The following is an 11,750-nucleotide window of genomic DNA, read 5'->3' as shown; positions in this document are numbered from 1 at the left end:
GTGATGAAAATGGAACATTTGGCCTCACCGCGCATCGCACTTGGCAAAGGAGCCCTTGGAGTCCTTCCCACAGTTGCCGTAGGGGTCTCCTGCTGAATTGACCCTTTCGAAGCAGATGCCTGGGGCCGCCTTGGCTCCTGCAGAACACATTGAAGGGCGTTACTGTAAACTGACGGTTGCAGTGAAACTTTCATCCACCAGCGAAACAGTCTGACGCCCACTTACCTTGGCCCCATAGTGTGACGCACTGCTGCTCGTGGGTCTGGCAGATGCCATTGTAGCAGTAACCATCCACATTGTGGCAGGCGTGGCCGTCATGCAGGTAGACATTTGCAGGGCAGTGGGGGTTGGCCCCCGTGCAGAACTCTGGCAGATCACAAGAGTTACTTGATTCACGACACGGGGTGCCCGCTGGCTTCAACTACATACAGATACAGACATAGTCCAACAGAAGACAGACCAACAAAGACAGAAAACATTAAGTTTCAGATAGAGATGGCAGAAAATAAGAATAAAAAATTAATCAACAGCTCTGGCTGAGTGCACCAACAACATTAATTTAAAGCTTCTGCGAGGAGTTTTTCCACTGATTACATTCATCAGTCTCAATTTAATCTTGATGCCGCTGTATAATCGACGTAATCAAATGAGACCATCATCGAGAACTTGAGATAATTGCTATATAAAGACTCCAAATGCCCCAGGTTGGATTCCTCGTGAAATCCGGCGAAGGGCTTTACGGCACACAAACGGGATACATCGCCATAATTAAAGATTCATTAGCTCATTACCGTGTATCTTGCAAACAGCTGTTTTCCCAATACACACCTATATCTCTCACGCCTCTCTTCGAAAAAAATGCACAAGCTACCAGAGGGTGAATGTACAGTTTATGACGATGAGGTCTTTCTCCCACAAATCACTACCACTTTTGTCCACAGTGTCGCTTAAAAGTCAACACAACTCCGAAACTCATTGTAGCATCTTTGAGGCGCTACATTTTTTATGCAAAGTATGACAGAATGTGGGATTTATTGACAATTTCTGCCTGGAAAAAATGGTGGGTGTCTTGTCTCCTACCTGACAGTCCTGGCAGCACTGGCCGTGGGCACATACAGCATCACCCTTCAATGTGCAGGTAGTGGCATTACAGCAGGGATTCACACACTCCTTTACCGGAGAAATGAGAAGAAAATGGGGAAAAGAAAGGCAAGTAGAGAAATGGAAAAGAAAGGAAAGGAGAGGAAAGTTAATTCTTTACAGAGATCACATTTCACCCCCGGCCAAACACACATACATGGTTTTATGGGAGAGGACAGGGCTATGTTCCATACCTCCTCCCAGCCCTGGCAGAGGTCAGGAAACACCAGTTCCTATTCCTCTCAAAACAACCTCTCCGTCTGATGTGACCAATAACCCACTCAGCCCCATGGAAACATAAGCTAGAGGGTGCACAGACAGAGGAGAGGGAGGGAGAGAGAGAGACAGAGAGAGACAGAGACAGAGAGAGGGAGAGGGAGAGGGAGAGAGACCCTTAGCCCCCCATCAGTGTAACATATCCTCTCTCACCATTGAGGTCCATCTGTTTCATGTTAGTGTTCATGCACAATACCATTCAGCAACTCTCCACTTCCTGATAAAGATGGAAGGGTGCTGAAAAACATCACTAATTCTGTGTGTGTGTGTGTGTGTGTGTGTGTGTGTGTGTGTGTGTGTGTGTGTGTGTGTGTGTGTGTGCGCATAAACATTTTTAAGTATGTTCATGTTTGTATGCGTGCACATGTGTCCATATGTTTATTAATGTATGTATGTGTGTGTATGTGTGCGTGTGTGTGTTAGACTGTGAAAACTAAATATCATATAAATACAAGATGACTAGAACCTCTTGGGTTCACATTCTCTCTTTTGCCATTAGTTCATGGACTGCACATACTGTACAGAACAGTACAGGAAGAACTAGGAAGGAGCGGACGAATTGAGCTGGCAGGGGACAGTGCTGCCAAGATGGGTCCTTCAGAGCTAGTTTCAGCCTAGAAAACCATTAACAGTCCTTCCCATGTTCCCCGGGGCTATGGGAGCAGATGAATCACACTGAAAATAAGGAGCCTGAGATTGCTGGGGGAAGAAAAAAAAAGCCAGGCTTTTTAATTAAGATTTTTTAATGGCTGAGAGAGATGCTGCCTGGGACTCTGACCTGGTCCAGCCTGCCTCGACACAGTCCAACTCTGTGGAGAGCTTTGCTTGTGCTGCTGGCTTGGCCCTGCAGAACTCATGTCAGATCTTTGTTTGGCAGGACATTGCCACACTGAACCTGACCCAGGGTGAAGCCACAACTTGTATGCTGGCTTACACAGCAAACTCGCTGGGCACAGAAGTAAGACCGGGGCCAAACAAACAGCAATGGACGAAACAAGCCATTCTCCCTAATAGCACTAGACATATTATATAACTATAGAAATCCTTCTAGTTCATATCAAAAGCCCTCTTCCTAGTTCATAATACTGTTGTTGTCAACTTGCCTTCGCTGATTGTCAGTTGGATCATGATAAACATGGCTTATCATTTTGCAGTCTTAGATAGCCAGGATGTGAGCCACCATTATGACTGCGCATGCCAATGCACACTGATTTGAATAATTTACTAGTTGACAGCATGGAGCTGTCAGCGATGTTTCCTCCCAGTGAATTGTATCATGAACAGACATCCCTGCTCCCAAACAATTCGGCAGCGCACCGACTGTGAATAAATTCACACTAACTAAGCCCCTTCTCTGAAGACTGGGTTTGCATTATGAGAGCTCCACACGTTACCTTCTGCAACCCAGATCAACTGCTATTTATGTTTGCTTTGACAAAAACTGGTTTACTAGGGCATCCGGGTGGTGTGGCGGTCTATTCCGCTGCCTACCAACACGGGGACCGCCAGTTCGAATCCCCGTGTTACCTCTGGCTTGGTGGGGTGTCCCTACAGACACAAGACTGTGTCCCTACAGACACAGACTGTGTCTCAGGTGGGAAGCCGGATGTGGGTATGTGTCCTGGCCGTTGCACTAGCGCCTCCTCTGGTCGGTCGGGGTGCCTGTTCGGGGGGAGGGGGAACTGGGGGGATTAGCGTGATCCTCCCACGTGGTACGTCCCCCTGGTGAAACTCCTCACCATCAGGTGAAAAGAAGCGGCTGGGGCGCCCTGGCGGCTTACATGGTAGAGGTGTACCACATAAGGCTGAGTCCTTAACGCAGCAGCCTGGGTTCGAATCCAGCCCGGGCCCTTTGCTGCATGCCATCTGCTCTCTCTCCCCTGCCTTTCCTGTCTCTCTCTACTGTCACTGTTAAAGTAAAAGCAGAAAATGCCAGGAAAAAAAAAGAAGCGGCTGGCGACTCCACATGTATCGGAGGAGGCATGTGGTAGTCTGCAGCCCTCCCCGGATCAGCAGGGGGATGGAGCAGCGACCGGGACGGCTCGGAAGAGTGGGGTAATTGGCCAAGTACAACTGGGGAGGGGGAGGATAAACGGGTTTACGATGTGTTGCTGTTGATACAGAGAAGATGAAAAGGTGACGGTCATTTAAATTCTGTCAGAAGGCTGAAGATGGGTTGTGAATGATCTGGAGATAAAAACTCAAGTGTGCGTTAACTCTGACGGACAGAGCGCTTGCCTCTAGTTCTCCGCAGTCGCACTCCTCGCCCTCTTCCACGTAGCCATTGCCGCATTTCTGCCCACCGTAGAGCACCTTGACCTCGGGCATGTTGAAAAGACACATGCCCACGCCTTTCTCAAAGCTGGCGGTGAGGTCCTTCTTGCTGCAGCTGCTGAACACCGTGGGGAATGGGTACCTGTGAAGAGGAGGAGGAGGGGAGACGCAGAGAGAAAGAATGAAAGAGAAAATAGTCATGTTTCCATCCAACACCCAAATACATTTCAAGCCAATAATTTAATGTCGCAAAATAAAAAAAAATCGTATGCATTCAATAATACACAGGATCTGATGCTAAATACCTTATACTGATATTTGGGGGGGCTACACATCAACCCAATTCAACAAACCTGGGCAGAAAACTTCAGCCAACGTCACACTCTTGCTCCACACTTGTATTTATAGTATCGAGAATTAAGGTGTGTTTCCATTAGATCTGTCTAAGCAGATAAAACCCTGGCTGTAATGTAGGCCCATGTGTCCTACATCATATGACTATAAATCCACACCCACTTGAAAGATAGGCCATTTTGATAACAAACAAAGGTCCTTGAAGGGAATGTAATGATTTTGATGGGCAAATTTTACATATTTTACATACACAAATGACACCTCCCTAGATTCAATCAGTCAATCAATCAATCAGACTTTATTTATACAGCACTTTTCATACAAACAAATGTAACACAAAGTGCTTCACACAATAAAAAAATAAAATCTCAGGGGCATCTGGGTGGCGCAGCAGTCTATTCCATTGCCTACTAACACGGGGATTGCCGCCGGTTTGAATCCCTGTGTTACCTCCAGCTTGGTCGGGCGTCCCTACAGACACAATTGGTTGTGTCTGCGGGTGGGAAGCTAGATGTGGGTATGTGTCCTGGTCGCTGCACTAGCGCCTCCTCTGGTCGGTTGGGGCACCTGTTCGGGGCGGAGGGTGACAGCGTGATCCTCTCACACGCTACGTCCCCCTGGTGAAACTCCTGTCAGGTGAAAAGAAGAGGCTGGTGACTCCACATGTATTGGAGGAGGCATGTGGTAGTCTGCAGCCCCCCCTGGATGGGCAGAGAGGGTGGAGAAGCAACCCGGACAGCTCAGAAGAGTCGGGTAATTGACCAGATCCAATTGGGGAGAAAAGGGGGGAACCCTCCCCCCGCAAAAAACAACAACAACAAAAACAAAAAACCAACGGTCAGGTAAAAAAAAAAAAAAAAGAAAAGAAAAGAGAAAAAAGACAAATTTTATAAAAGTACAGACAAGTTTAAAACTGAGTTAGTAAAAGAAATAAAAGTGCCATAAAAACTGATGAATTAAAAGTAACAGCAATCGGAGCAGAATAAATAAAAATAGTAAATTATACAAAACACACACACGCAAGAGTTTTTATACTGACCTTTTTTTCTTTTTTTGGATGCTCTTATATTTCATGTGGACAAAAAAAGGTATGTCAGTCTACAATGATGTTTTTGGTGTATGAATCTGTCATAACTCTGCTTTTTTTAAACTTATTTTGAGATGTACTATGTCTCTGTAAGGTATTTTGCATTACATATTTGTTTATTATTCAAATAAAAAAAAAAGACGGACCATTCCTAATGAAGAAACAGCTGATTGTATGATTGCATTTTATTTGCATTTCATATTCAGGAAATCTGTTTAAATCACAATTTGTCATTATTTTTCATCTAAATCAAGCATCAAAACTTTATAGAAACTCTGGGAGATTACATTCGATATTTGCCCTTTCCATCATTTTTTTAAAAATTCAAAATGCCAAAATTCACATAAAAACACATGGATGGAAATGGGGTATATGTTAGGTGAACAGGCAAAAAAAAAAATAGCGTAGAGAAGCGAGTGATACAGAGAAATAAACAGCGGGGGGGGGTGTGATGAAGAGAAGAGCGAGGCGAGTGAAATCACCCGCCCTTTCAAGCTGATGTAATCAGCCCTAATTGTTGCTAATCACGAAATCAATTAACTACTCGAGCTCAGCAACCCGCTGCAAAGACGCCGCATCCGTGTGTGAGCAGCGCAGGGCCTCCGCCGCATCTCCCTCCGAGGAGAAGAAGGGAGATTTGATAAGCATATTTTATGAGACAGGGGACCATAAAATTTCAAACTAAAGAGTTCTTCCTTCGCAAGAGCTGCAACACCCATAAATTTGGGAGAAAATGGGAGAGGGGATGGCGTGTTTTTAATATTTCTTTTGGCGCGAACAGATAGGGTGGTCTGCTCCGCGGGGAGAGCACACGGCCCAGGGCTCTGTCTGCCAAAATCTTTGTTACAGGCCTCACGCCGCTTTATTGAGCTTCACTCTGATAATATAATGGCTTAGATGACAATGTGAGCGTGCCGTAGGGGTGCGATGTATGGCGTGTGCGTGCGTCGATGCACGTACAACATGTGCATTCAGGCGTACAGATGAGACTGTCTGGTGCTGCATCTGGCTTTAGATAGAGGATGCACGAGGTTTACAACGCCTTCTCCCACTCCTCATAAACCACAGTGGGAGCGTCTGTGCTGGCGAAAGCGAACCTGTGCATCATAATGTGCGCTCTTCTCGTCTTTTTGCAGCTAGACAAGAGAGAACGTGAGACAACGAGCAGTATCCCAGCTCAAGATGGCCAAAATGTGATATTCTGCAGGCTCTGTTACCACACCATCCTCTTCCACCACAACCCAACAACCTCAGCCTCCCATTGACCTGTTTGAGCTGACAGGTTGGTTCCCGTCTTTACCCCTGGGTCAATGTGACTTTTCCAGTCACAGCAGTGGGAGAACGGCTCTGCTGCACTGAGAATATTGGACACCAAGTAAAATTTAACAAATAACCCACCCAACAGATGGATGTCAAGGAAAAGATGGTGTCTGCGTGCCTGACTTGCTCACTCATGATGACCACCACAGGCAAAAACTGATTTGTTATGCATAGAGCAGTGTTTGATGGACAGCCATACACAATTAAGAGCTAAAAATGTTCCACTGAAGCAAGCTGCCTACACATCATGCCTATTCTGTCAGTCCAGTGCACATAGTACTATTTTCCAAAATGTAAGCTAGGGGAGTCTCGACAGTGTTCCTATTCTATAAACCTCCCCATCTATCCTCTAGACATAAAGAGGAGCGTGTGAAAAAGAGAAGCCAAGCGGATCCAAAGAAAGTGGAAATATCTTGATGAATGCTCAATAATCCAGGTAAGGAAATCCAAGAAAGTTGAATCAGTTCATTTGGACACAAAGTTTAGTGGGAGAAACATTTCATCATTCATCTCAGTGACTGACTGCAGGTTCCCCACCCTTATAAACAGCATAGCTGCATAATGACCGAAACCAATGATCAGTTTCATATGCAAATGCTGTGATCATTAATTAGAGGTGCAATGGCCATGAATACTCTTTACAGAGGATTGGGGAATAGTTGCAATCATACTGTTGCTAGACGGCAAAAGATGTACTGCTAGCCCCCCACCCCCCTTGGTTCAGGGATGGTTGTTCTCTCTTCACATGGATGGCCTCTTTTGATTACCTGTTCAAGCCAGCGTTCCTCCCTATCAAGGATGTGCACATCCACATCCTTGAACGAGTGGCCACTGGCCTGTAGATGGGTGTAGACTGTGGAGTCCTGGCCTGACATAATAGCTCTCATGTGTTGTGCCATCCTCTTCGCCAGAGTCAAAGTGGAAATGTTATGGCATCAGACGGTAGCGAAAATCTCATAACCGCGTCCGGGTTCCGTCCGGGTTCCGTTGCCTACCAACATGGGTATCGCCGGTTCGAATCTCGGTGTTACCTCCGGCTTGGTCGGACGTCCCTACAGACACAACTGGTCGTGTCTTTGGTTTGGAAGCCGGATGTGGGTATGTGTCCTGGTTGCTGCACTAGTGCCTCCTCTGGTCGGTAAGGGTGCTTGCTTGGGGGGTAGAGGGAATTAGGGGGATTAGCGTGATCCTCCCACATGCTACGTCCCCCTGGCGAAACTCCTCACTGTCAGGTGAAAAGAAGCGGCTGGCGACTGACTCCACATGTATTGGAGGAGGCACGAGGTAGTCTGCAGCTCTCCCCAGCTCGGCAGAGGGGGTGGAGCAGAGATCCGGACGGCTTGCAAGAGTGAGGTAATTGGCCAAGTACAATTGGGAAGAAAAGGGGGGGGGGAAATCAAAAAAAAAAACCATAACCCCTTATAACCACTGCCAACAGCCTAGCAAATGCATGTCAATTAGGTGTTAACATGAAAGGCACGCGGGTCTCTGGTTATGTCTTCAGTCTCTTTCCTACAATAAGGCTGAACCTAAGACAACCTTTGCCACATAGAGATGTAAGCCATTTCTTTACCCTTTGATAAATTTGTACAACATGGTCTCCTCAACGACAATGTCTTTTTATTCTCGGGGGAACACATCTGTGTAACTTGGTTTCTGCAGCTCTTTCAACACGAGTCCTTTCTCTGATCTGGTTCCACATCTGATACGGCGGCAAATACGTAATGACATTTTCCGAATGTTTGGGTATGACCTTATTTTCAGGTTGCCATTGATTTCGATGATGTGTGGAGGTCAGCTTCCATAGACCCCCATACCCCCTGCGTCCTACCGTCAATATTATTCCGTCAGAGGTTGTGCGAGGTGAAGGCGCAGCACCTCGGAGCAGGACACCAGACGCTCTGAGCCGAACCGAAAGATCAGAGTGGATTTGTAATGAGGTGAGATGGTGAAAGGAGGGAGCAATGAAGAAAGCTGTAATAACAGCCATGATTGCATCCATTCTTGCCCTCCTTCTCTCCTCTTAGCACCTTATGGGGTCCTACGATGATGAACAGCTGTTGAGGCAGCTATTTAATGGCCAGGCCACTTCCTTAGCAACCGCTGTTGTTGATTTCCTCTATGCGCCCCCCCCAACTGACCCCAAGCTGCTTGCTCAATTTGCAATGCCTCCTTTGTTTGAGCCATTTGATTTTCATTCACTCAGCCCCATCTTTGCCAGACAATGCAATGCACAAGATACCCCCCTCCCCAACTCTTTTTATTTATTTGAAGATACATGTGGGGTTGAGGAGCCAGCTGTTCTTTATGAGCGGCTACGCAGAAAGAATTGGTCTGTGCTTCAGCGATCTAAGAAGAAAAAGGGGTGGACGAGTGGGCGGTGGGGGGATGGGATTGTAATGACTGTTACAAGACAGAGGAAACAGTGAATTATACTGGATGGCATTTAACAGCTGCAGTCCCCTGGGCTAACAATGCAGTGCCAGGGCAAATTGCCCTGGACACGTCTGTGGGGCTCATGGCATGCTACAGACACACAAAACTGCACCTCATGTGCAAGTCTAGGCCACCACTTCAAAAGAAAAACCCCAGACTGAACCCGTGACCTCTGGACTGGTTTTCATCCTGCTTCCATCTCGCGATGGATGAGCAGTGCCCATGTCTACGTGGCTTGAACACAACTCTTTGATCCGCTGTTGTTTCTTGATCATGTCTGCTTCCTTCTTCTCCTTTCCGTTGTCATTTTGTCCAGTCCTCTTTGGGTTCTGAGCTTCAGAGGCAACGTAGCTGTCTGCCGAACGTAGTAGAAATTCCTGCCATTCAGCTCAACAGCAGGCTTTGGAGGGTCTGTCTTGGAGGGTCTGAAGATAAGGGCTTAGCCCCAGATCTATTACAAACCACTCTGATCCACCCAAAACACGAGATAAGACCCCAGAGATAAAGGCTTTCAAACATTCCAGAGCCCTGCTGCTGTGACCTACAACCTCACATGAACCACTACAGCGACAGTTGACCCAGATCTGCTGGCTGACTGACCGCTATGATATGCTGTAGTGCACGTTTTGGTGGCGAAGAAGAAAGGGAATTATCGGCTAAGACACAAATAGTGGAATTAGATGTCTACCTTACCTTTATCAATGTTTCTAACATTATCCAGTGTTTATCTATGTCGTTTGTTAGACCCACCTTCACAGCATTCCTTTGTGGGTAATACTAACATATACATATTTTTTTTCTTCATGTCATGTGCTTGGGGATTCTTTGACCTGAGAGCCATGGATCTACTGTGGACTGAGCCAAAACATAAGATAGCCCCTCCTAGTCATTACAATGGGCTGCCTCTGCATATGGTTTAGATCAGAGGAAACACAGGGGATCTCGTCCTACACAGCCAGTATCTGTCACATCTCCTTAGCCATAAAACAGTGATCAGTCGCATTACAATACATAACGCACTGTGGACCAGATCTGCCAAAAGACTTTTCCAAGGAGGGATGTGCCAAAAAATGCTTCGAAGGACCTTAAGAGCTTTCTTTTTTGGGAGAATGAGGACTGCAACGGATACTGCTTGTGACAATATCTTTTTTCAACGCATCTGTTGTCACAGTTTTATTACATTTTGGAGGAATCTGCCCTCCTAACATAAATTTGAAAGGGATGAAAATGCAAACCTTATTACAGCAACATGTCTGAATACCTCTTACTTGCTGTACTAAGTCAGAAGCCTCAATCAATTCACTATGCATTTTACAACCAGTTTAAAACTCCATTTGTTGCTGCAGAGTCTGAACTTTTGGGCCATCATGTGAAGTGATATAATCCGTTGTGCCCTTTGGTGCCTGCCAGTCTGGTCTATAGATACTGAAGAGCCTTTTCCCGCTGATTTCCCAGTGGACCCAATTAAATAAAGCATTTGAGGAAATGCCCACCCTGCAACAGGGCACGAGTCATATTTCGATGTCCCAGGTTGTGATTCACTTCCTGTGACACAAGCGATGACTTTATGACAGGGGAAATGTGAGAGTGGATGTCTAACGGTGATCCCAGCAACATGTTCAGAACCTGGTCTATGGGGGACTGCACCCTAAACGCACACTGCTAACAAGCAGGGGTTACATTGGGATTTGTAATGTGTGTGTGTGTGTGGGGGGGGGGGTGTGGAATCTGTGGTTTCAGGGTTGCCATGGGTGCACGTGTGTGTGCGCATAGACTACAAAATCTGATTGATATCATTTGACAAACCATAAATAGATTATAACAAGGTGAGACAACCCTCTGCTATGAACATTAAAACGCTAATCAAAGTCATTCTAGATACTGCTGGCAGTGTGCAAAACTACAGATGACAATAAAATCTGTAAGTGCACTCCCCTGTATCAACGGTGTTGTTACCACTAAAGATGAGAACACAAAGTAATATGAATATAAGTCTTTTTAATTAGCGATATTAATCTGGAATTAATTTACCTCTTACAAATATACACAGGCGACCAAAACCTTTCCATGACAGTTAGCTACCAAATGATTGGAGGCAACCTGCCGCAAACTATCTTGCGTTAGCATCATTTTATAAAGTCGAAACATTGTTTAAGCAGAATATCAGAGCAATTTACGTTGTTATTAAACCTGTCAGTTTATGACCTATATTTCTCCCTACCTTGCCATCCACCCATGCCACATACTGGCCTCCAGCCTAGCTAGATTAACGAGAATATCAATACACAGTCACAAAATAGCAAAAAGCCAGGCAAAATGGCGCTAGCTACTTGTATTACTGCCATACCTAGCTAGCTACAACAAGTTACTTAGCTGTCTGGGGATGTAATGAGTTTGCGTTGATTTAAAAAAAAAACGATGACCATGGTCGCTGGTTTGTAGCTAATCTGGTTTACAGCAGATTCCTAGAATAATGTTTCAAGAGGAGACACTGATTAGTGTATCTGACAAACTGCCTACTCACTTGTGAATGACGGCTCCCTGTCTGTCTCTCACGTAACGCAGGACGGTGTCGCGCAATACGCGCATTTGAAGACAAGAGTCCCGCCAGTGAGTACACAACGCGGTTCGTCTGATATTGCCAAAAGGGGGGTGGGGGGGGCACCGGTCAGCACATTGCCCCACCGGTTGATAAACTCATGATGACAGCGCCGGTGTTACCGGATACACCGACGTTTTGCGCCTTCACCGGGTCCCGCCCAGGTCGGGTGCGGCAGCTCGCCGCTGACCGAGAAAGTGGTGACGCAACTTCATTTTAAACTCGAAAAAACACGAATCGTTATTTATTTGAATGGCCAGAATG

The 11,750-nt window shown here is 46.1% G+C and overlaps 1 protein-coding gene across 1 annotated transcript in view; it reads right to left on the bottom strand.

The window, feature by feature from the left end:
• LOC130127543 (disintegrin and metalloproteinase domain-containing protein 12) overlaps positions 1 to 11,750 on the bottom strand; it is a 101,185-nt gene that overhangs the window by 12,665 nt on the left and 76,770 nt on the right. The window contains exons 12-15 of the mRNA XM_056297215.1: positions 3,655 to 3,832; positions 1,081 to 1,170; positions 226 to 421; positions 29 to 137 (exon numbers count right to left, since the gene is read on the bottom strand). Coding sequence (XP_056153190.1) covers positions 29 to 137; positions 226 to 421; positions 1,081 to 1,170; positions 3,655 to 3,832 — 573 coding nt within the window. The remainder of the gene's footprint in view (positions 1 to 28; positions 138 to 225; positions 422 to 1,080; positions 1,171 to 3,654; positions 3,833 to 11,750) is intronic.

This window comes from Lampris incognitus, chromosome 17 (assembly GCF_029633865.1).
Source record: "Lampris incognitus isolate fLamInc1 chromosome 17, fLamInc1.hap2, whole genome shotgun sequence".
Classification (NCBI taxonomy): Eukaryota; Metazoa; Chordata; class Actinopteri; order Lampriformes; family Lampridae; genus Lampris; species Lampris incognitus.
This window is presented reverse-complemented; position numbering and strand designations above follow the sequence as displayed.